General features: G+C 47.6%; 1 protein-coding gene across 1 annotated transcript in view; it reads right to left on the bottom strand.

Moving 5' to 3' along the window:
* Positions 1 to 10,018, bottom strand: part of COL5A1 (collagen type V alpha 1 chain) — a 133,991-nt gene extending 123,973 nt beyond the window's left edge. Inside the window, exon 1 of the mRNA XM_066562709.1 lies at positions 9,919 to 10,018. Coding sequence (XP_066418806.1) covers positions 9,919 to 10,018 — 100 coding nt within the window. The remainder of the gene's footprint in view (positions 1 to 9,918) is intronic.
* Positions 10,019 to 26,078: the final 16,060 nt, after the last annotated feature.

Genomic DNA, 26,078 nt, shown 5'->3' with positions numbered 1-26,078 from the left:
GAATAAATCAGGATTCTGAAGCTTTCTCTCTTTTTCAGAGGAATGTCTCTTTCACACCAGCACAGTGATTTCAGAACTGAAAAATCCAGTGGCTGGAAATCAAAAATTTCAATATTCCCCTGTACTTTTCAGGGCTCAAATGCTGCCAGAAGCCCAAAGGAGAGCAGGGCAGTGTGCAGGGGAGTCTGTGGCAGCACACCACGATCCCAAACCACTGGGGCTGTTTCCTTGGCAGGACAGGGAACAGCAATGGGCCAAACTGATAAACCCACAGGAGGGTGTAAAAAAGGAAACCCACAGGTACAGGAGCCCAGGGTTTAAACCCTGCCCTGTTAAAAAGGCATTAACAAGCCCTGAATTCCTTCTGTGCCCTGGCCACTGCTGCGATTCCAGCTGCAACCCAAGGGAAAAGCTGTGGCCAGGTCCCCAGCCCATGGCACCCCCTTGGCACAGCTCCTCAGCCACATTCCCCTTGCCAGGGCCCTGCCAGTGCTTCCCCAGCTGCCTGGGGCTTCTTGGGGCAGGATTTGGGCAGGAAATTCAAAAAGTTGAATTTACAAGGGGGCATTTGGAGAGGGGAGGGGAGGCCATGGCATGGGGCTGTGCCCAGCTCTGCTCCAGGCCTTCCCTGGGCTGCTGCAGGGAGAGATGGGGACCCCACCCCTCCAAATCCTGGGGAATTTCAGGGATAACCATGGAATCACAGTGGTTTGGGTCCTTAAAGCTCATCCAGGGACATCTTTCACTATCCCAGGTCACTCCAAGCTGGCCTTGGACACTTCCAGGGACCCAGGGGCAGCCACAGCTGCTTTGGTCACCCTGGGCCAGGGCTGAAACATCCCCACAGGGAACAATTCCCTCCCATTGTCCCCCTGGCTGTTCAAATCCCTTCCCCCTTGTCCTTTCCCTGTGGCCTCTCCTTCAGCTCGATGAACACTGGAATTATCTTACCTTCAATTTATATTTTATACATTTTTTATTCCATTCATTTCTTAGACAAATCATTAACACATATTTGCCTAAATCTCCCTGGCAGCTGGCAGATCCCTGCCTGCATCCAGCTGTGCATCTGCAGCCAGGGCCACAGGAATCCTTTCAGAATAAATAAAGCCAAAAGTGGTTCCTGGGCTCAGCTTTTCACCAAACTGTTTCCAGGCCCAAATCCCTCTCCAAGAGCACCTTCATCCCACCCTGGCTCTGAGAGCTGAGGAGAGGTGGTTCTGGATGAGCAGAAGGAATGTCCAGCTAGATTTGGAGGAATTGTTTCCTTCTGGGTGCCAGCGGCTGCACAGGAGAGCCAGAGCTGCCAGCCCTCCCCAGGGCAGAGGTTGGATTTCCAAGCCCAACATGGAGCCCAACTTCTCCAGAGCATCCCCTGGATGTTCCAAACAGAGCCCAACTTCTCCAGAGCATCCCCTGGATGTTCCAAACAGAGCCCAACTTCTCCAGAGCATCCCCTGGATGTTCCAAACAGAGCCAAACTTCCCCAGAGCATCCCCTGGATGTTCCCAGCAACTTCTCCAGAGCATCCCCTGGATTTCCCACTGCAGCTCCAGCTGCCAGAGCCCAGCTCCAGCCCAGAAGGGAGGTTTGGAGTGGTTATTGGGAAGGAATTCCTGGGGTTTTTAGGGTCTTGGACAGTCCAGCAGATCCCAGCCAAGATTTCCTCTCGTTTTCCCTGCCAGTCCAGGGCTGGCACCAGCTGGAACACCTCGCCTGGAAGCTCCTTTTTCTCTCCTTTTTCCCATTTCTCCTGAGCAGAATGACACTTGTGTTCACTGTGACTCATCTCCTTGACCTTTCTATTCACTTTTAATGGTGCAAGCTGGAAATAAGGGCACCCAAACAATGCTTGCATTATTCAGCTGGTGAACCACAGCCCTCGGAGCAGATCTCTCCCCTGCAGCACACAAGAGCACACACAGTAGGTATCTCATTCCAGCACATCCAGCACGGGAGAAAAAATAAAATAAAATCCCACAAACTCACTGCTTAATTCATATTTGAGAGCTGAATGAGCTGCAGCAAGAAAATTCCCAGTGTAAAACGCTGCAGGAGGATGAGAGATCCTGGGAAACTGGAGTGGCATCTCCAGGAATTCGGCTGCAGTGAATTCTTACTCCAGTATTGTCTTGGAAACAAAAAAAAAGGGGGTGGAGGGAGGAAAAGCAGAGGAGGAGAGGCCAGCCAGGCTGATGAGCTCAGGCTCCTTGCTGAATTTCCTCAGCAGCTCCAGCTGACAGGCACAAGGAACACAAAACCTGGTTCCAAATGTGACAGTGATGATCAGTGACTCCCTCAGTGACCTCTCCTTCCCAACCCAGCTCCTTCCTGAGCGCTGCAAACTCCCCTCCTTTGCAGCTTGGAGCAGAAAGAGAAGGGGAAAAAAGGCCTGGAAGCAGTTTGGTGAAAAGCTGAGCCCAGGAACCACTTTTGGCTTTATTTATTCTGAAAGGATTCCTGTGGCCCTGGCTGCAGATGCACAGCTGGATGCAGGCAGGGATCTGCCAGCTGACAGGGAGATTTAGGCAAATATGTGTTAGCCATCTGTCTAAGAAATAAAATGAATAATAAATGTATAAAATATAAATTGAAGGTAAAATAATTCCAGTGTTCATCGAGCTGAAGGAGAAGGAGAGGCCACCAAACATCCAGCACATCCCTCTTTAGGAAAACAGCTCCAAATTTCCTCTACAGGAAATTTTCCTCTATCTAATTCAAAATATTCTGAGTGTAGCCAACAGAACAGCATGGTGCTCTTGGTATAATCTGTAAAAAACCTGTCCAAATTGAAATACAAAATCCAAATAACCTCCTGCATTTGCTGGGTGAGGGGCACTGGGGATGCCCAACAGGAAAAAAAATTTTCCAAGGAAGGAAAGTGTTTGTAAAGTAAAAAACATTTTTAAAGATGAACTCCAGTTCATCACCATCCAGCACATCCCCTTCCATTTGCACCCCAAAAAAGGGTTTTTTTTCCAGTAAAATTAAGGGAGTTTTTTGGGGCTGCCCAAGTGATCTTCTGCTCCAAATTTCCTTTGTAGATCTAATTCAACGGATTCTGAGAGTAGCCAACAGAACAGCACGGTGCTCTTGGTATAATCTGTAAAAAACCTGTCCCAAATCTAAAGCCAAAATCCAAATAACCTCCTGGATTTGCTGGAGAAGGGACACTGGGGATGCCCAACAGGAAAAGAAAAAATATTCCAAGGAAGAAAAGTGTTTGTAAAGTAAGAAACCATTATTAAAGATGAACTCCAGTTCATCACCATCCAGCACATCTCCCTTCCATTTGCACCCCAAAAAGGGGATTTTTTTCCAGTAAACTTAAGGGTTTCTTTGTGGCTGCCCAAGTGATCTTCTGCTCCAAATTTCCTTTCTAGATCTAGTTCAAAGGATTGTGAGAGTAGCCAACAGAACAGCACGGTGCTCTTGGTATAATCTGTAAAAAACCTGTCCAAATCAAAACACAAAATCCAAATAACCTCCTGCATTTGCTGGATGAGGAGCACTGGGGATGCCCAACAGGAAAAAAAACATCCCAAGGAGGAAAAGCATTTTTAAAGTAGAAAGAATCAACCACCAACAGAACCTCAGGCACAGGGATGGAAAGAGACTCCTGGAGCTGCTTGAAAACCCAGATTTTATTGGCACATCAGCAATAAAATCGTGTTCAAGCATCCCCTCAGGGCCAGGCTCCCCACAGGGATGCAGGATCAGCCCCCAGGCCATGGGAAATCCAGGGTTTTGCCCGAGGGCTGGGACAAAATCCACAGCAGAGCTCAGGGGTGAGCCCTGATGCAGCTTTTCCACTCGCTCATCCCCAAAGTCTCCTTTTTCTCTCAGGCTTATTACACAAACTCAAAGAAAAACTCTGTTGTAAATACATTAATACAACTTTCCTCCTTTTAAAAAATGACATCTCATCATTGTGAGAGCTTCCAGATGATGTTAAGAATCCTCTTGGCTTCTGGAAAAAAAAAAAAAAAAAGAAAAAAAAAAAAAGAGCCCAGACTTGGAGCAACCGACCTCAAAAATGCCTTTTGTGTAGTTCCTTCATTTATTTATTTTAGTTCCACAGATTTTCCAGACACGTCCACAGAGCAACCACGACATCATTTGGATGCTCCAGCCAGTGCTAGGCTGAATTTCAGGAGCCTTGGGACTTGCCAACAGTAACCAGTGCTTAATTATACCACGTTGCCAACCCAATTTTTTCCACATAACATTAGATTTCAACAAAATGTTTCCATTCTTTCATGTCTCAACCTTTTCTTTTTCATTTTTTTTTTTGTTCCCCTGGTTTTGCTCATTCTTCCCATCCTCGGTGTTGCTTTGTTTCACACAAAATGTTTTCTTGTGTTTTTAAGGACTGAAAATTCAGTCCCAATCACATCAAATTTAGTAGGAAGAGTGAAATATTTGATATAAAATGAGGCCAGGCTGGAAGTGAAGAAACTTTTCCCAAGGAAGAGAGGAGGGAAAAGAAAAGGGGATTCACTTTATTTCCCAGAGAATTCTTCTCACTTTAACCAGCACTTCCCATTCACCAAAATCTGGGTATTACAAACTGACACCCATGCTTTGCACAGGACCCAAACAATATTTGATACTCTGCCATGCAATGTTTTACACTCTTTATACAATATTTTGTACTCTTTATACAATAATTTATACTTTTCTCTGCCAAATGATCCATTTTCTAGAACAACCTGAGGATCAAACTCCAGCTAAACTCAGCAGGCAAAAGGAGAGGTGAGCAAATAAAAAACAGAGGGGATGGAATCCAGATTTATCCTGGTTTCCCCCGTCTGGGGGCTGCTCACTTTAAAGTGAATTCCCATGAGAGCAAAGCACCAGCTCTAAACGGAGCTGCTCCTCCCAAAGGGTCTCAGAGCCCTTTCAAGTGTTGAAAACAAAATTTGTGAGGGGTTTTGGATGAGGGAATGGCTTTAAAGTGACAGAAGGAAGGTTTGGAGTGGATGTTGGGAAGGAGTTCCTGGCTCTGAGGGTGAGGAGGTCCTGGCACAGCTGTGGCTCCCCTGGATCCTTGGAAGTGTCCAAGGCCAGGTTTGAAAGGGCCAGAGAGCCCCGAAATTTCTGTGAAAGCATTCCCAGCTCTTTGCTCCCTGCAGGTTTCCACATTTCCAGAGGCACTGCCTGCCATCCATCCATCCATCCATCCATCCATCCATCCATCCATCCATCCATCCATCCATCCATTCATCATCCATCCATCATCCATCCATCCATCCATCATCCATCCATCCATCCATCCATCATCCATCCATCATCCATCCATCCATCCATCCATCATCCATCCATCCATCCATCCATCCATCCATCCATCCATCCATCCATCCATCCATCCATCCATCCATCCATCCATCCATCCATCCATCCATCCATCCATCCATCATCCATCATCATCCATCCATCCATCATCCATCCATCCATCATCCATCCATCCATCCATCCATCCATCCATCCATCCATCCATCATCCATCATCATCCATCCATCCATCATCCATCCATCCATCCATCCATCCATCCATCCATCCATCCATCCATCCATCCATCCATCATCCATCCATTCATCCATCCATCCATCCATCCATCCATCCATCCATCCATCCATCATCCATCCATCCATCCATCCATCATCCATCCCTCCATCCATCCATCCATCCATCATCCATCCATTCATCCATCCATCCATCCATCCATCCATCCATCCATCCATCCATCCATCCATCCATTCATCATCCATCCATCCATCCATCCATCCATCATCCATCATCCATCCATCCATCCATCCATCCATCCATCCATCCATCCATCCATCCATCATCCATCCATCCATCCATCCATCCATCCATCCATCCATCCATCATCCATCATCATCCATCCATCCATCATCCATCCATCCATCATCCATCCATCCATCATCCATCCATCCATCCATCCATCCATCCATCCATCCATCCATCATCCATCATCATCCATCCATCCATCATCCATCCATCCCTGCATCCATCCATCATCCATCCATCCATCCATCCATCCATCCATCCATCCATCCATCATCCATCCATCCACCCAGAGCACCCCCAGCTCCCAGATCCAGAAGCTCCAGGAATCAGGACACAAAACGTAATTACTGAAAGAACGAAGGGCCAATTTTAACTGCCCAGCAGATAAACCCTTCGGAGTGAAGAGCAGTTTCCTGGAATGCCTTCCCAGATTTTTCCTGAAGTCCAGACAAAACTCAAAACATCCCTAAATGCCACTGCACGCTGTCCCACAGCAATTCCCGCTGCTCCTCTGGCTCGGGGCAGAAATCCAACCTAACTCAAAGCAGGTGTGAATGCAGATCCTGCCCTGGGGACAGGGGGACAGGGATGGACAGACAGCACCAGGAGCTGAGCACAGCTCAGGGCACAGGGAAAGCAGCCGGGCACTGCCAAGGGTGACAGGGACATCTCTGTGCCACTCAGGGCCTCTGGGACAGCCACAAAATGGGAAAAATGGAAAATCTCCTTCAGAATGAAAGCTGTGGTTTGCTGGTGTTTACCTGAGGGTGCTCAGGATTTGGGAATCTTTTCCAACCCCAGGGGTTCTGTGCTGACCCCTTGCTGCAGCCACACTCAGGGCAAAGAACCCAAATTAACTCAAATTAAATCACGGGTGTCCCATCTCCACTCCTGCAGCACCCAGAGTGGGGAGAGCAGATATTTGAGACCCCCTCAGCTCCGAGAGACATCAGCACAAGCCCTGCAGTGCTGAAAACCTGAAAAATCCATCTCCAATTCCAGATCCTAAAGGGCAGGGACAACACCCACTTAAAATAAGGATTCACAACCCCTTTCCAGCCCCCCCCTGATTTCTCCTAGGGCACACAATGAACACTAAAAACAACACCAAGGCAGCTTTTTTAATTTAAACTTGCTATTAAAAACATGTTTTGGTCAGAGCCAGGTGAGTCCTCACTGCTGTCCCTGTGTGCACACTAAAAACCAGCAACTCCCCAGAGGGTGTTGCCTTAGAGATACCCCAAAGAGGTGAAATGGGGCTGGGAATGGGGTTGGGAATGGGGCTGGAAATGGGATTTGGAGTGGGATTTGGAGTGGGATTGGAAGTGAAGTTGGAAATGGGAAGGGAAATAGAGTTGGGAATGGAAATGGAAATGGGGCTGGAAATGGGGTTTGGAATGGGGTTGGGAATGGGAATGGAAATGGGATTGGGAATGGAAATGGGAATGGAAATGGAAACGGGATTGGAAATGGGACTTGGAATGGGATTGGAAATGGGATTCGGAATGGGATTTGGAATGGGATTCCTCCCATTCCCAAATTTGAAGGAACTCCCTGAAATCAGGGAATGCTCAGCACAGTTTTCCTCCTGCCCCTGGAAGAACAAGACAAGACCTCCGCTGTCCCCTCTGCTGTCCCCTCTGCTGTCCCCTCCGCTGTCCCCTCTGCTGTCCCCTGGCCAGGCTGCTCCCACAGCCGAGTGTCTTTAACTTCCAAACTCCCATTGCAACCTGGCAGTGCACTGACAGCATGATCCAGCTTTTACAGGGGAAAATTGGAACTGCCACCCATTCCAGACCCATAAAGTCAGATTTCTTCTTGTAAAACAATATCAACACTTTTGACTGGCAAAGTATTGAAATAATCCTGTCTTTTAACTGCCTGGATAAAGATTTTTTTAGCTCGTTTAGGTGACTGGGGAAGAGCCAAGGTAACAGGATACAACATAATTTCCAGCATTTTTATTTTAGTTTGGATCCTCATTACTCTTTGCCACTAAAGGAAATTGCTGCGTCCAAAAGTTTCACCCAGAAACCCGATTTGGTTTTTACAGGGATTTGTAAGAGCAGAGAGGGGTTCCAGCTTTGTCTGTGGGTTTGATTTTGGTGTGACATCATCTGTGCAAATATGGGAAAATCTGAGCTGGATGGGCAGTGGTGGGAGGCAGCTTTGACATTGTTATTTCCCTGTTATTTGCTGGAAATCCTCTGTGCCAGGTGCCATCCCACAGATTACAGGGAAATTTCACCTCTCCACACAGAGAAACCAACTATCCTGAAACTAACACACGCTCTGAGCTGCAATAAAACCAGAGACAACGTGGAAAAATTAAAAAAAAAAAACGAAAAAAAGCCATCAAGACCATTAGTCAATGCCATCAGCAGCCCCAGTCTGGCTCCTCCCTCACCCAAATGATTTGATGTCCTATTAGGCGGCTCATTAGGAAAACTCAAAGCCTTTCACCACAAGAGTCATTCCCCAGAGCTGCACGCTGGCCCCACAAAAGCTCCCAGCCGTCCTCTGCCCCGGCAGCTGCCCCCAAAACTGGTCCCAAAGTCACCTGGGAACTCCCAAAAGCGGTTTGGGATTGTCTGGAGGACAAACACAGACGGGGAAATGCCTGGGGATGCTCTGGGAGTGTTAAAGCATCAGCACAGCCACGAGTGAAAGGAATAAATTGTTGGTTTTCCTTTGGAACAGAGTGGTCTGGTGAAAATTCAATTTTCAGCTGATACAAAGTACCCGAGCCTGACAAGAGGAGCTGCTGGCATTCCAGCCCTCCAATATCCCGATCCCGAACTCGGGGATCTCCCACTGGCCCCTCATTTCCCTGCAGGCACGTTCAGGACATTTTATCCATTGAGTTTTTTCCACCCTGCTCAGCCTCCACAAGCAAAACCTTAATGGAAGCATTCCTCCAACGCCCACCTCTTCTTCCTTAAGGTCATTTGGAAAGGCCAGAAATGAAAATAATTGGCGATCCCGCTGCTTTGACACAGAGAATCCCACTGCTAACACTCAAACAAACCCTGCAAAAACCACTGAATTCGGGCAGGGAAGCTGAATCCCAGACAGCCCAGCTCTTCAGGGCACTTCTCGGCTTCTCAAGTTACCCTGAAGAACTCGAGTTTTAACTTTGCAGATTTCAAAACTCGCCTCGGCCAACAAATCCTGCCCTGAAATCCAACACAAACAGAGCTCGATGCCTCTGAGTGTCCACCACAAACCGGGAAAACGCTCTGCAAACACCCAGGAAACTCCTCCAGCACCCCACAAAAGGATATTCCGTGATTCCCCCCGCCCTGGCATTTCCCAGAAGGCAGAAATTTGGGAAGCAGGGCTTTGGAAACAAAACTGCACGGCCCCAAAGGGAAGCAGAAATGTGTTCAGTCTCTCTTCTGCACCATTAGGAGGGGAGGGAAAAAAAAATGACATTCCAGTGGTTTTCTGTGCTGCTGCACATCTGGAAGCTCAGAGCTTCCTCCTGCTGCACTCAGCCCCGGTTTTAGGGGCAAACCCTGCGGGATTGAGGTTGGGGAAGGGGCAGCGAGCTTTGGGGTCCCCGGGCGGCTCCAAAGCTTTTGTGTCCCGAGCTTTGATGTGCGGAGGGAGAGCGGATTCCTGCGGGACAAAAAAAAACTTTCTGCTCCTCAAGGAGGAGGAACTACGCAAGCCCGGAGGTTTCCAGGGGACTAAATATACATTCACATATATATCCACGGCGAGAGAGAAAGAGGCAGAGCCTCCAGAAACTCATCCCCGACTTTTCCTCCGGAAAAAAGCAGCCCGGCAAGAGGCGGCTCTTGCTCCAAGGAAGGCGAATAAAGAATTGTTTTAAGTTTTTTCCCCTTTTACGGGCCCCCTGACAAATGGCATTCAGAGATTCGGGCAGCTAAAGGAGGTTGGGTGGGTTTTGTTGGGTGGTTTTTCCTTCTTTTTTTTTTATCTATTTTTTTTTCTCTCTCCTTTTTAAAGCTGGAACGCACAGGGAGGAAGGAAAGCCGAGAGGGTTTTGCCCCGCACCAAATCCCCCCCCCCCCCCCCCCGTTTCCCACTCCCCCACGACCCCCGCAGCTTTTGGGGGGGCTCGGGAACCCCCCTTACCTGCCCGGCCGAGGGACAGGGCACCCAAGAGCAGCAGCGCAGCGGGCACCGAGCAGCTCCGTATCCAACTGCGCCTTTTCCACCGCGTGTGCGTATCCATGCTCCCCCCCCCAAAAAAAAAAAAAAAAAAAAATGAACTAAACTAAGCGGGCCACCAGCTCGGGACAGCTCGAAAGGAGGATGAAGAAAAAAATTATTTTAAAAAAATACAAAAAAAAAAACGAATCCAAGCTGTCTGTAGAAGCGCAGAGCAGGCGCTCAGCCCCCCCGGCAGCCCCCCCCGGGGAGCAGCCCTTTATAAAGCCATGGGGCGGGCGGAGGGTGCGGGGGCTCCGCCGCGCTCAGCTCCGGCCCTGCCTCGCCTGCTCCTCCGCAAAACTTTTCCCTTCCCTCTCTCTCTCTCCCTCTCCCTCTCTCCCCACACCGCCCTTTTTTCCCCCTTCTTTTAAACCCGAGGCCGGAGTTTGTCAATCTCGGAGCAGCGCAGCAAATCAGGGCCGGGCGGAGCGGCCCCCCCAGCGCCCGCCCCCGGGATGTCCCGGCCCCCAAAAGAGATTTTTTTTTATTTTTTTTATTTTTTTTCCTCGTTTTTTCCCCCCCGCTGGAACAGCAGCACACGGAGTTTTTCCGCCTCTTGCCGTCTCCTCGCTTTTCCCTGCGTTTTTCGGGATGTGCCCTTGTTGGAAGACTGGAAAATCCAAATTTTAGACTTTCTGTGCTTAACCCACCCCCCCCCCAAAGGAACACTGAGGAGAAGGAGAAAGCTTCCAAAATGGAATGATAGAACTGAGATTATGATGATAAAGTTTGAGTAGAAGTGTGTAATATTGCATGGTAGAAAACTTAAAGTTTTAGAAAATATATATTCTATATATAGAATATAAAGTTTTAGAATATGGTTTTAGAATATGTAAGTTTATAGAATATAGTATAGAGATTATGATTATAAGGTTTGAGTAGAAGTGTAATATTGCATGGTAGAAAACTTAAAGTTTTAGAATATATATATTCCATATATGGAATATAAAGTTTTAGAATATATAAGTATATAGAATATAGTATAGAGATTATGATAATAAGGTTTGAATAGAAGTGTGTAATATTGCATGGTAGAAAACTTAAAGTTTTAGAGTATATATATTCTATGTATAGAATCTAGTTTTAGAATATATGTGTTTATAGAATACAGAAAACTTAAAGTTATAGAATATAGTATAGAGATGATGATTATAAAGTTTCTATCACATGGTAGAAAACTTTATAAAGTTTTAGAATATATAAGTTTATAGAATATAGAAAACTTAAAGTTATAGAATATAGTATAGAGATTATGATTACAAAGTTTGAGTTTATAGACTATAGAAAACTTATAGAATCTAGTCTAGACATTATGATTATAAAGTTTCTATCACATGGTAGAAAACTTAAAGTTTTAGAATATATATAGTCTATATATAGAATATAAAGTTTAGAATAGATAAGTTTATAGAATATAGAAAACTTAAAGATATAGAATATAGTCTAGAGATTATGATTATAAAGCTTGAGTAGAAGTGTGTAATATCACATGGTAGAAAACTTAAAGTTTTAGAATATATATATTTTATATATAGAACAAAAAGTTTTAGAATATAGTTTTAGAATATATAAGTTTCTAGAATATAGAAAACTTAAAGTTATAGAATATAGTAATATATAGAAGGCAAAATGGAAGTTTTAGGGTGAAAGCTGGTTCTTCCTCTTCACCCTCTTCTTCATGAGTTGGCGTGATATTGTGTAATTGGATAAAGAATCTGCGTTGCAGCCACGAGTGGTTGGTTATTGGGTTAAAAGTAAAAAGAATTTAAGTGTCATTTCCTAATTAGACAGTTTATCCTTAAAAGACCTTGTGGAGAGACACGGCTCCAATTTTTAACTTGTTAGAAAGAAACACTGCAGAGCTCACACTTTGTGAGCCCGTACGGCAGATAAAAACTAATAAACATCTGAAATACCATTTCACACATTTAATCCCGACCTTGGCAGACAAAAAGAAACGAAGAATCCACATTCCCTGTGCTGCCCAGTGACAGGGAATGGCTGGAGCAGGGACAGGAGGGTGGGGTGGGACAGCAGGGCAAGGTTTCCCAGCCAGAAGGTGCCGGGCAATGGTGCCAGCCCCAAAGCTCAGTGGCTCCTGCTCAGGGTGGGATTCTGGGGTCAGGATTGGGGTCGATCCTTGTGGGTCCCTTCCAGCTCAGGATATTCTGTGATTCCATCTGGAGGGGGTGTGGGAAATGCGAGGATTGGGCACGAAAGGGAGAGTGTGTGTGCACAGGGTAAAAGGGCAAACGAGGAGGGGAAAGGGAAGGGGGTTCCCTTCCCTGACAGGTGAGAGTTAGGGTGGCAAAACCCACCTCTGGCAGGGAAGGGGTGGAAGGGACAGAGAGCTGCTGGTCCTTTTTGTCACTGTCACCACAGCAGTGACACTGATAACCCACGCGGGTGAAACACCAACTTCCAACGTTCTGGCTCTGCAATATCAGAACAGCGCTCAGGGCTGGGGCTGGATCATCTCTAAGGTTCCTTCCCACCCAAGCCTTTCTCTGATTCTATTGAAAAACAAAAGCTCCAGTTCTTTTCCTGTCCCAGAAGAGGACAGATCCCTCTGCAGAACTTGGTGGCCCACAATGCTGCAGACCCCTCTACAAAACCAAAATCAGATTAAATGAAAACCAGAGAAGGAAAACACAACAAAATCCAGCCCTTTTCCTTAAATAAATGCCCTGAAGATGCTTGCTGCTATCAACACTTTCTCTGTCAGGGCCATCAAAGACCTGAACATCGCTGCAGGCACCACTGATGTCACATCCAGGTGACAGTCCCAGCTCCTTTGGAGCTCATTTTCCCCATAGCACTGGTGTCACCTGTACCCCACACCCTGGGCCACACCAGAGCGTCCCAACCCTCTCCACTCTCCCTGCACAGCAGCAGAATTAAGGCCCTCACCATCCACAGGGGGAAAAACACTTCCATGAGCTGAATTCCCACTCTCTGCCTGGCCTGGACTCCAATTTCCTTGTGGGTTTGGTCACCCAGCACTCAAGGAAGGACATGAAGGATGTGAAGAACAATGCAGGAGTTTGGGGTGGCTCATCCCGATCCTTGTTTTGGCTGAGTGATGGAAGAACCCGGCACCATGAGGAGTTTTAGCCATAAATCTTTGACCATGTCAAAGAAGGGCAATGTCCCGTGCAGGGACAGTGAAGGAGTTTGGGGTGGCTCATCCTGCCCTGGTTTTGGCTGAGTGATGGAAGAACCCAGCCTCACGAGGGGATTTAGCCATAAATCTTTGACTCATCCCATTTGGGGTCAGGATTTGGGGTTGGGATTTGGGGCTGGGATTTGGGGTTGGGATTTGGGGCTGGGTTTTGGATTGGGATTTGGGGCTGGGATTGGGGATTGGGATTTGGGGCTGGGATTTGAAGGACAATGTCCCGTGCAGAGACAGTGAAGGAGTTTGGGGTGGCTCATCCTGCCCCTGGTTTTGGCTGAGTGATGGAAGAACCTGGCACCATGATGAGTCTCACCATAAATCTTTGACCTGGTGGAATGAGAGTCACTTGGATGGATAATCAATACCAAACATACCAAACCCTAAAAGGACAGGAGGCCAAACCCCCTGGATCGAGCAGTGGGAAAGCGATGCTCCCGCTCCACTCAGGGAACGTTCCCTAAGGATTCGGTGGGAAGAGCTGCAGGAAATCCCTCCCTTTGCCTCTGAGATGCCTTCCCCAGCTCCCAGGCTCGCTGTGGAGCTGGAAAAGCTGGAGCCTGAGGCACAGGAAGAGCTTCCCTGCTGGAAGAGCCTTTGTGGGTACCCAGGTGACTGCAGGCTGGCAGGTAAATCACACCCTGCTGGCTCTCCAGGAGGAGCCTGCAGGTGAAGTGTGCCAGGGCAGCACCTGCACAGGGTGGAACCTGCGGCTGACACTGTCCGTGCTCCCTCCTGCTCCAAAATATCCCAAAATCCTGGGATTGACACTGTTCATCCTCCCTCCTGCTCCAAAATATCCCGAGATTGACACCATCCATTCTTCTGCTCCAAAATATCCCAATACCCCAGCACTGACACTGGCTATCCTCCCTCCTGCTCCAAAATATCCCAAAATCCTGGGATTGACACTGTTCATCCTCCCTCCTGCTCCAAAATATCCAAGTATCCCTATCTGTGCTCCCTCTTGCTCCAAAAGGACCCAAGATCCCAGGATTGACCCTGCCATCTTCCCTCCTGCTCCAAAATGTCCCAATATTGTGGGATTGACACCATCCATCCTCTCTCCTGCTCCAAAATATCCCAATATCCTGGGGTTGACATAATCTATCTTCTCTCCTGCCCCAAAATATCCCAATATTATGGAATTGACACTGTCCGTCCTCTCTTCTGCTCCAAAATATCTCAATATTGTGGGATTGACACTGTTCATCCCCCCTCCTACTCCAAAATATCCCAATATCCCAGCATTGACACTGTTCATCCTTCCTCCTGCTCCAAAATATCCAAATATTGTGGGATTGACTCCATCCATCCTCCCTTCTGCTCAAAATATCCCAACATCCCAGGACTGACACTGTTCATCTTTCCTACTGCTCCAAAATATCCCAATATTGTGGGATTGACACTTCATCCTGTCTCCTGCTCCAAAATATCCCAATATCCTGGGACTGACATCATCTATACTCTTTCATGCTCTAAAATATCCCAGAATTGACACTGTCTGTCCTTCCTCCTGCTCCAAAATATCCCAAAATATCCCGGGACTGGCACTGTCCATCATTTCTCCTGCTCCAAAATATCCCAATATCCCAGCATTGATACTATCCATCCTCCCTCCTGCTCCAAAATATCCCAGCATTGACATTGTCCATCCTTTCTCCTGCTCCAAAGCATCCCAGTATCCCAGGGCTGGCACTGTTCATCCTCTCTCCTGCTCCAAAATACCCCAGAATTGACACTGTTCACCTTTCCTACTGCTCCAAAATACCCCAGAATTGACACTGTTCACCTTTCCTACTGCCCCAAAATACCCCAGAATTGACACTGTTCACCTTTCCTACTGCCCCAAAATACCCCAGGATTGACACTGTTCATCTTTCCTGCTGCTCCAAAATACGCCAGAATTGACACTGTTCATCTTTTCCACTGCTCCAAAATACCCCAGAATTGACACTGTTCATCCTCTCTCCTGCTCCAAAATACCCCAGGACTGACACTGTTCATCTTTTCCACTGCCCCAAAATACCCCAGTCTTGTGGGACTGACCCCATCCATCCTCTCTCCTGCTCCAAATACCCCAATATTCCCAGCTGGGCCTTCCCACAGGCTCCCATGGAGCAGAAGCTGCTCCACGCCACCATGGAGATCCTTCCTCTCCCCTCCGTGTGTTCAGACTGCGAAATATCCCAAGAATTTGGACTTGGAAGGAGGGTGGTGAAAGCACCAGCAGAGCCTGTGGGTTGCAAATCCCCCCCCTTGTCCCTTGGGCTTAGAATTTGATGATCTTTAAGGTGTTTTTCAACAGAAATAATTTACTAATCTGTGATTCCAAATAATCCCTGATTGTGGCACCAAGGGAATCAGGATTTCCCTGGATGTCTGCTCACCTGGGGGGGGTCCCATTTCTGCCCCAAATTCCAGGATTCTGGGCCTTCTCCTCCCTGATTTCTGCCATACAAGAAATGGGGCGGAATTGGATGATCTTTAAGGTGTTCTTCAACTCAAATCATTCTCTAACCCCGTGATTCCAAATAATCCCTGATTGTGGCACCAAGGGAATCAGGATTTCCCTGGATTTCTGCTCACCTGGGGGGGTCCCATTTCTGCCCCAAATTCCAGGATTCTGGGCCTTCCCCTCCCTGATTTCTGCCCATACAAGCAGCTCAGAAACACCTGGATTGTCTTCTCCAGCACTGAGAGAAAATCCCAAACCCCTGGAGCCCCCTCCCAGCCACTCCCTGCCCTTCCAGAGGCACTCAGACACGGGGAGGGGGTTCCTAAAGCCCCAAAACACGGCAGACAATGAAATTAAAGCAGCTCAGAGCAGTGAACTCCCACAGCTCCCTTTTTCCTGCTCCAGACTGACACCAAAACACCCAAAGCTGGACCTGGATCAGATGCAAAGCAGAAAACCTGGCCCAGGAGCTTCTGCTGAGCAGGAAGTCTGAGATCCCAGTTGCTTCCCAGGTGATTTGGGAGCTTGCACAGGCCTGTTTGCTCCTCCTCAGCAGCAACAGAAATGCAGAAATCAGCTCCTGGTGGCAAACTGGAAAATTCCAGCAGGCACGTGCCAGGTTTTGGGAGCCAAACCCGGAGTGGGAGAGGAGCGGATGAGCTGGAGGGAGCTCCAGGAGGGGTCACAGGAGCTGGGGGGGTGATGGCAACCCCAGATCCCAACCCCAAACCCAAATCCCAACTCCAAATCCCAAATCCCAAATCCCAATCCCAAACCCCAACTCCAAATCCCAAATCCCAGCCCCAAATCCCAAATCCCAGCCCCAAACCCAAATCCCAACTCCAAATCCCAAATCCCAGCCCCAAACCCCAAATCCCAACTCCAAATCCCAAACCCCAACCCCAAACCCCAACCCCAAATCCCAACCCCAAATCCCAACCCCAAACCGCAACCCCAAATCCCAACCCCAAATCCCAACTCCAAATCCCAAATCCCAGCCCCAAATCCCAAATCCCAGCCCCAAACCCCAACCCCAAATCCCAACTCCAAATCCCAACTCCAAATCCCAAATCCCAGCCCCAAATCCCAAATCCCAGCCCCAAACCCCAACCCCAAATCCCGACTCCAAATCCCAAATCCCAGCCCCAAATCCCAGCCCCAAATCCCAACCCCAAATCCCAACTCCAAGCCCCGACTCCACATCCCAATCCCAACCCCAAACCCCAACCCCCAACTCCAAATCCCAACCCCAAATCCCAACCCCAAATCCCAACCCCAAATCCCAAATCCCAAACCCCAAATCCCAAATCCCGACCCCAAACCCCTCCAGCAGGCAGCCAGGGCTGTGTCTGAGCAGCCGAGGGAGCACAGCAGGGCTGGGAGCCAAATTTCTTTAGGAGCAGAAGTTTGTGGAAGTGTTTTCCTCCCAAGTGCATCTTGAGCCCAGCTGGGGGGTGTTTATGGGATGGAGGAGATGTTTGAGGGCTTTGAAAAGAAAGAAAAAGGTTTAAGGGATATAGGTAATGTAAAAAAACAATAAAATAATTGATATGCTATGAAATCAGCAGCAGCATTCAGCCATTGTTGTGGAGTTTGAAAGCATTGGGATAAATTTGAAAGAATTATTGATAAACACTTACACCCCATGGCCAGCTGAGGGGAAGAGGCTGAAATGAGGAATTAAAATGACCTGAGCTGTTGTATAAATAATTAGGACAGGCAGCTGCTCTCAGCAATGATTTCCAATACCATTTATGAGGAGAACACATCTATAAAATGCACATTTTCCCTCTTCAGTCTTAATGCCAGCCTTTACTCCTGGAAAATTTATAAACACCATTGCATCTCTGCCATTAATTCAATTTTTATCAATTGTTCTGTGCCCAAATGAGATCACAAATCCCAACCCTGATTTATAATCCCACACCTGGAAAGGATTGCTCCCAAATTCAGCTTTAAAAAAAAAAAAAAATGGAGGATTTAGCCCTAAAGAGACAATTTGGATGGAGAGACTTGGCGAAGGAAACTCTCCATTTATCCACAGAGGAAACTTCACATCTGGAATCCCAGAGCTCAGCACTGCCCCAAACTCACAGCTCTGGGTGGTCTTTAATTTGAACAAGGAGTTCAGTGCATTATCCAGGGCTCTTCACACCCATTCCCACCCTGCAGAGTGGCAGCATTTTCCCCAAAACCTTCCTGAAAACGCTGCTTTGAATCCCAAATCCACATTTTTCAGAGGTGATGGGCAGCCCATCATCACTGACAGCAGAATGCCACGGGTTTTCAGGCAGAACAGACAATTAATGCTTTAATTAGAACCCAGGCATGATGAAATATTCACCAGGTACCTCCCAAACAGCAAGAAGAAAAAGGAAAACTCTTTCAAGAGTTAAATTTTCCCCCCTAAAAAACACAAACTCCCACTCCCCCTGAGGCTGAGCCCCTGCTGGGGCTTTGCAGGAGCTGGGCACCAATTCTCCCAAATCCCAGCTGCTCCAGTGGGAATTCAAATGGGATTTTTTGCCATGAGGTGGCACCAGGACCAGCCCCATGCATGGAAAGAGCAGCAGCACAAGGTGGGGTTTGTTTTTGTGCATGTTTGGGTGTTTCACAGCTCTGTTGAAGAGAGGAAATAGCTTTATAAAGGGAACAGACTTTCCACTCCTCCTCTTTTTCCAGCCTTGTTGCAGCTCCAGGGTGACGAGGCCAAGCCTTGGATGTGTTTGAGCCATCCCAGGCCATGAAATTTGGGATGAATTGTTCAGAGAGGAGGCTGAACTCAGCTGCCCTTGCCCTCTGCGTGCCCAGAGCCAGCCTGGGGGCCAGGGAGGAGCTGCCATCCCCTGCTCCCATCCTGGGGCTGAGCTCCCCCTGCTCTGCAGGCAGCGGCTCAGGCTAAACCCAGATAATCTGTCTGGACTGCAGGAGATAATCCCTGGGGATACACAGAGCGTGCTGGGAAACCAGGGGCTGCCCCTGCCCTCTGATCCCCACAAGGGTCGAGCACTGAAGAGGTTCCCAAACCCCCCCTGACCCCACAAGGGCTTCACTGAAAGCCACAAACTTCATTTTCCCGCCCCGCTTTGTCCGTCATAATCATGGCTGAAGATTAAAGTCACAAATTTCCAGAGCCAGCAGCAGCTCCAGAGGTTCAGCTTGGGTGCCTGATCCCAGAATTTTCCTCTGCACCCGTGGGATGTTCATTCTGGCTGATAAGAGATGTTAGCAGAATAGGAAAAATGAGATAAGGAAGGGCAAGGCCTAGCTGGAATTAAATCTGGTCAAGAACAGCAAAAAGAACTTCAAACACATCAACAACCAAAGAAAAACCTTCCCAAACGTTTCCAAACCTTTCCAAACTTTTCCAAACCTTCCAAACCTTTCCAAACCTTTCCAAACCTTTCCAAACTTTTCCAAACCTTTCCAAATCTTTCCAAACCTGTCCAAATCTTTCCAAACTTTTCCAAACCTTTCCAAACCTTTCCAAACCCTTCCAAACCTTTCCAAACCATTCCACAATTAGAGACAAACCCAAAGCCTGGGGTTACCTTAGACCTGTCCTAAACTCAGCCTCTCCCTTCCCACAGAACAAAGCCAGCAGAGCCTTTGCCAGCTCATTCCAGCTCCTATCCCCGTGGTTCCCCATTTTTGGGTGCTTTTCCCCCTTTTCCTGCCTTTCCTGGACCCGTCCCCAGCTCCTTTTCCTCTGGCCAGGCTTCCCCCTGGCTCTGTGCTCATAAATCAGGAGGCCAGAGGGGTTTGTGTTTCACAGAGGCCACGGGGCTTCCACAAATTAAGTTTTGTTTGAACTGGAGGATCGTTTTTAGTAAACCAAACAAACTCCTTGACCTGACTTGTACTGCAGCAGAACGAGCCCAGAAAGAGCTCCTGGCTGCAGCAGGAAGGTATTTTGTTAAAAAAAAAACCAAAAAAGTCAAAGTGAAGCAGCTTCTTGTGGCAGTGCTGAGGGAATGGAAGGTCTGAGGAGACACCCTCAGCTCAGACATTCTCCTGGGTCCAAATGTGATCTCTGTGAGGGCTCTTTATCCAGTCCTGGCAGCCCTTAAATTGTCATTTTGCACTTTAAGATGCTTTTCTTGGTGTCGTGTTTGGTCCCACTGAGCAGTTTTTCCTCTCCTTTGGGTCCCTGTTCTCAGCAGCAGAATTATGTGGGTATTTTTTATTATATTTTAGCCAGCTCAGATGCTCAACTGATTTAATTTGGTTCCACCAAAGGCCATGAGTCTTCAGCTGTTCCTGTTCTCAGCACCTCTGCCCCATCCCTTCCTTCAAGAAGTCAACTCTTCATCACCAGCATGGCAGATTCCAGGGTGGCCATAAATCCCATTGCTAACTGGACTTTCACAGCCCCACAGAGAACCCAATCCCTTCCCAGGCATTTTCCACCTGATCCATCCCCAGCTCCAGCAGAGCCCTCAGGACCTGTCACCGCCAGTCCCATCCACGGGGCTCCACTCCTGCCATGTCCAACCCAACACCAGAAATCCTGGGACTCTTTGCCCCAGTTCTGTGCTCAGCTCTTCGCTCCAGGGCTATTTCCCCACATATCCCACTTATTTCTATTTATTCTTTTCTTATATTTTTTTTAAGGAGCTGTGTATTTTAAAAAGCCGGGCGAGGAGCTCCGGCTGAAGGATTCAATTGACAAAGGTCAGCAGCAAACATGACTAATCCATTATGCTGTTAAACAACTCAACATGCAGGGGTTAATCAATGCTAGCCCAAGGTCTAATCCCTCTTTCTGCTAAATAACTCACTGAAAACAAACTCTGCCTGCTAATGTCCTGCAAAGGAAGATAAATGCACACCAGGCTCGAGGAGGTTCAGTTTTCAGAGCTCTCTGCTCCTCCAAAGCCTGACTACTGTCAGCCTGGCCAGATGTTATTCCCATCCTTGCAAGGAGAGGGATTAGGGGAAGGTTTGGTGGCATCCTGCCAGCTTAAAAAATAAAATAAAATAATAATTCAGAGTGCTGGATTGCTCAAGCCGGGCTAGCAGGGCTGTCCTGCCCAGAGCCAGGCTCTGTTCCCAGGGGATATTCCCTATTCCTGTGCAGATTCCAGCCCCCTCCCTATTTATAGCCCTGATTTGGGCTTTTCCAGGATGGTAATTTCATGCTGCTCATAAATGTCCTCCTGCAAACTGGTATTTGTTGAGCATCTTAGCTGGCTAAAATACAATAAAAAATACCCATATAATTCTGCTGCTGAGACCAGGGACCCAAAGGAGAGGAAAAACTGCTCGGTGGGACCAAACATGACACCAAGAAAAGCATCCTAAAGTGCAAAATGGCAATATAAGGGCTGCCAGGATTGGAATGCTTCCTCTCCTTGCTGAGCAGGTGATGGGACAGACACTGAAATGCAGGCAGGGGCAGTCAGAGCTCTCTTGTGCTGTCTCTGCTGCTGGAAGGGTTTGTCCCGTGAGCATCAGCTGCAGGAGGTTTTTTGGGGATCTCTGGCAGCATTTTCCTCCCCAGGACAGAGCTCCTGGCACCACCAACCCTGGCAAATCCCATTTGGCATCATGGCACAGAATCAGCCATGCCTCCCGATTCTCCTGCCTTTCTCACACCTCTGGGATGGCGTTTCCCCCTCCAAAGGGAGCAGGAGCTTTCCTTTGACATTTAAAGGTGTTGGGAGCAGACTAATCCTGGTTTAGGCTCCACAGTATTGGAATTACAGAAGTTAATTTGTCTTTAATTCCTTCCGTGTCCCACCGATTTTAGGGCAGCCTCACAAAACTCCTTGGGATAAATGGCCTTGCACAGAATTCCTGCAGGTGAGTCCAGCTTTTAACAAATTCCACGAGCAGGGGTTGATGCTCTGCCTGCAGACACTCAGATGCCACACTTTGCTTTTTTTCCCTGGCCATGCTTCCACCACCAATAACTCAGGAAAGCCTTTGGGCCGTGCCCATCCTCGTGTTTGTTCCACCACTGCAGTAAAACAGCTTTTACTCCCTCGCTGCTACATCAACAGCCTCTTTATGCTTAGAAATGATGCTCAATCCCTGAGGGAAAAAATGATTAAAACAAACCATTTTCTCAGCTGCTTCCACTGCAAAGGCCCCCTCAACTTCCAGACAACTTCATTTTTCATCAGGACTCCTTCTCCTGCCTCTGCTCAGCACTGAGCAACCTGCACAAGGGCTGCTCCTGGGTTAAACACCCCAAAACCTCACTCTTTTTCTAATCTGATTTTTAAAAATACATCCTTGCTGCTGGGTTAAACACCCCAAAACCTCACTCTTTTTCTAATCTGATTTTTAAAAATACATCCTTGCTACTGGGTTAAACACCCCAAAACCTCACTCTTTTTCTAATCTGACTTTTTTTAATACATCCTTGCTACTGGGTTAAACACCCCAAAACCTCACTCTTTTTCTAATCTGATTTTTAAAAATGCATCCTTGCTACTGGGTTAAACACCCAAAAACCTCACTCTTTTTCTAATCTGATTTTTAAAAATACATCCTTGCTACTGGGTTAAACACCCAAAACCTCACTCTTTTTCTAATCTGATTTTTAAAAATGCATCCTTGCTACTGGGTTAAACACCCCAAAACCTCACTCTTTTTCAAATCTGATTTTTAAAAATACATCCTTGCTACTGGGTTAAACACCCAAAAACCTCACTCTTTTTCTAATCTGATTTTTAAAAATACATCCTTGCTGCTGGGTTAAACACCCAAAAACCTCACTCTTTTTCTAATCTGATTTTTTTTTAATACATCCTTGGGGATTGCAAAGTCCACAGAGTGGCTCCATGGGGGAATTTGCTGCTTTTTTCCCTCTGAGCTCTCCAGCACCACCTCAATCTGATGCACCCCATGAGAAACTGTGATTCCAAAGCTGAGTAAGTCTGAAAAAACAACTCTTAAACCTCCAAAAAAAAAAAAAAATTATTCAAGTCTCCTCTGAAAGACCCCAGGATGGAGCAGGAGGCAGCAAATGTGGAAAGCAGATGTGAGAGAGGAGGAAATCGGGATTGCAGGAGCTGAGGAGAGGAAGCATGGAGCCCACAGGAGCAGCACCTGTCCTGCTGGATCTGGGGTTTTCTCCCAAAAAAAACCCCTCTGGAGCAGGGCAAGCACTCCAAGGCTGTCCCACAGGCTCTGCTGATTTGTCTCCATGCAGCAGGAAGCAGCCTGGCCTGGGACAGAGCAGCAGGCAGCAGCAGGGGCTGGATGAGAACTCCCAGCAATGAGGTGGGGTGGAATTCCTGCTGGAGCTGGACATGAAAAGCCAGGGGAAAATGGCTCTGGGTATTCATGAAATCCAGGGAAAAGTGGCTCTGAGTTTTCATGAAAACCCATGAAAACCCAAGGAGAAGTGGCTCTGAGTTTTCATGAAAAACCCAGGAAAAAGTGTCTCTGAGTTTTCATGAAAACCCAAGAAAAAATGGCTCTGAGTTTTCATAAAAACCCATGAAAAGCCAGAGAAAAACGGTTCTGCGTTTTCATGAAAACCCAAGAAAAAATGGGTCTGAGTTTTCATAAAAAACCCATGAAAACCCAGGGAAAAGTGGCTCTGGGTTTTCAGGAAAATGCAGGCTAAAATGGCTCTGAGTTTTCATGAAAACCCATGAAAAGCCAGGGAAAAATGGTTCTGGGTTTTCATGAAAAACCCAGGGAAAAGTGGCTCTGGGTTTTCATGAAAACCCATAAAAACCGAAGGAAAAGTGGCTCTGGATTTTCACGAAAAACCAGGGGAAAGTGGCTCTGATTTTTCATGAAAACCCAAGGAAAAATGGCTCTGAGTTTTCAGGAAAACACAGGGAAAAGAGGCCTTGGATTTTCATGAAAACCCATGAAAACCCAGGGCAAAGTGACTCATTCACCGAGCCACTTGAGGAACAAACTGAAAATATTTCCCAGCTCTCCCACAGCCTCTCAGCGAATCAATCCCCGGAGCTGAGCAGCCGTTTCTGCACTGGCTGCAGAAGTTCTGTTGAGAAAAGCCCTGAATTTGGGTATTTTGAGCTGCAGGACTGATTGGGAGCACAGATTTACACCTGGCCTCCCCCTCCCCAGCCAGCAGAGAGAAATGAGAAGTTTCCACAGGGTTCAGTCCCAGAGAGGCAGAGCTTGCCAACCCCAAAGGAAGCAAACATGTCAAAATCATTCTCAGGCAGCTCTGAAAAATATCCTGCAAATCTTCCACCTGTGGCTTTTCACTTGATCCAATGCAAGGCAGGAAAAACTCAGAAGTGGCTGTTTGAATTTTATTTTGTTTTTCAGGCGTGGAGGGCTTCAATTCAGTGCTAATTTTGGGGTGTAGGATTTGGGTGCCTGGGCAGTGTTGAATTGAAACTGCTCAGTCACATCATGCACAATTTAGGGATTTTTGGCACATTTTGTGGTAGCTGAGCTGTGTTTTAGTGTGAGGAACATCCCAGATGTGCTGGTCCAACCCTCTCCCAACACGCTGGGCCTCTCCAGCACCTGCATTTTTGCACCCCCCAGTGAATAACTAAAAACCCTCTGAATCTTTGTGTTCCTCAAGCACAGCCTGAGCAAATTCCTCACCCAGGTTGGAAACAAATCCACCAAAAGCTCAGCCCGTGCTCCCCTGTAAAATGATCCCACAGATCCCTGGGTGGGAGCAAAGCCAGCCCAGAGCGCTGCTCTGCTCTCTCCTTGCTGCACCCCAAATCCTGACCCTGCAGGAATTCCAGCCTCCAGGGGAACCTCTGGAATCCCAAAGCAGCTCCCCCAGAATCCCAGAGCAGTGACTCTGTTTGCTCATTTCCCCCTGTGATTCATTTCACCGTCCCCATCATCCCCTGGGACAGGACAGAAACGTGGCTGGGGCTGTTTTAGCAGATGAACCAAATCTGTGTGTCTCTCATCATTTCCATTCTCTGAAACCCCATGGATACAGCAGGAGAATATTTTGGAATAAATTGTCCCCTTCAGAGTCACCGAGCACTTCAGTCCAGAATTTCAGAAATTCAAAAATTCAGAATTTCAGAAATTCAGAAATTCAGAAATTCAGAATTTCAGAATTTCAGTTTTTATAGCAGGGTTGAGGCCAAGATTTGTTGTTCAAAATGTCCGCTCAGTGGGGCTGAAGTTGGTTCACCTTCAGATCCTGGAAATTCATGCCCAAAAGGAAACTTTGCTGGGAATTCTGCAAACAACAGAGCAGAATCAGCACCAAGGGTAAAAAAATACACCTGGAATCAAGCAGAGTGATAAGAGAAAGTTTGGGGTGAATTTGGAGCCATTGGGGCAGATTATTTCCGGGATTTACCTCAAGAATACTGGGGAAAAGTGTGTGATGGATGAGAGCGTGGGCAGGAAGAGAAAGCCCTGAAGAGAAGAGGGATGAGCCCAGCACCCCACAAGTGCTGCCTGCAGGGATCCTCATGGATGTGTGTCACAGACATCTTCTATGGAAAATCCTTTCCTTAGGGTTTTTCCTCCTGAGAAGCTGAGAGGCCTCAGGAACAAAATGTAACCAATGGTTATCTGCTGCTGTGGAATGCAACAGGTGCAGCTGGGATTGGGCTCATGTGGTTGTTTCTAATTAATGGCCAATCACAGCCCGGCTGGCTCGGACTCTCTGAGAGCCACAAACTTTTCTTATCATTCCTTCTTTCTCTATTCTTAGCCAGCCTTCTGATGAAATCCTTTCTTCTATTTTTTAGTATAGTTTTAATGTAATATATATCATAAAATAATAAATCAAGCCTTCTGAAACACGGAGTCAGATCCTCGTCCCTTCCCTCATCCTCAGACCCCTGTGAGCGCGGTCACAGATGTGGAGATCTCCATGCCCATGGAGAACCTCAGCAGCCCAGCAGAGCCTCCATCACTGATTTCCCCCAGCTGGAATTGGGCTGCAAACCCTTCTGGGGCCATCTCCCCCTTCTCTCCCAGCCCAGCACTCCCAGTCCCATCCGTCATCCCCCAAAGCAGGCAGAGCCTTCCCGGAGCTGTGCTGGAGCCAAAAGGCAATTACCAGAGTGAGTTCAGCCCTGGCAGCCCCTGCCACGGCAGCCTGTTAATATTATTGCTTCCAACAGCAGCTCTGTTGTTCCCCAAGTGCTCTGCTGGCACCAAAACCCTGGGGAGGAGGAGAAGAGCTGCTCTCCATAGCATCCCTCCCATTAAAGCTCAGGAATACGAGCAGGAGATAATCTGTGGCCTTTGTTAGCAGCAGGAGAGGCTGAAAAGTCCAATTTTGATAATTCTGTGAGCATCCCTCCCCAGCGGTGCTGTCAAACAGCCTTTGCTGGGCACCCAGCACGTGTTTGTCCCCAAAAAAAGCAGGAATTTCTTCAGTGTCCCCCCTGCAGCAGCTTTTGGGGCGCAGCAGAAATTCAGAAACACTTCTGTGCCAGGGGAGCAGCACCAACCCAACCCATTGCTGCCACAGGCCCTGAAATAAATCAGATTTGTCACCCTGGCTTCGCCTCG

The sequence above is a fragment of the Molothrus aeneus genome, chromosome 19, assembly GCF_037042795.1.
Source record: "Molothrus aeneus isolate 106 chromosome 19, BPBGC_Maene_1.0, whole genome shotgun sequence".
Taxonomy (NCBI): Eukaryota; Metazoa; Chordata; class Aves; order Passeriformes; family Icteridae; genus Molothrus; species Molothrus aeneus.
Note: the sequence above shows the minus strand (reverse complement) of the source record. Positions and strands in the feature narration are given on the sequence as shown.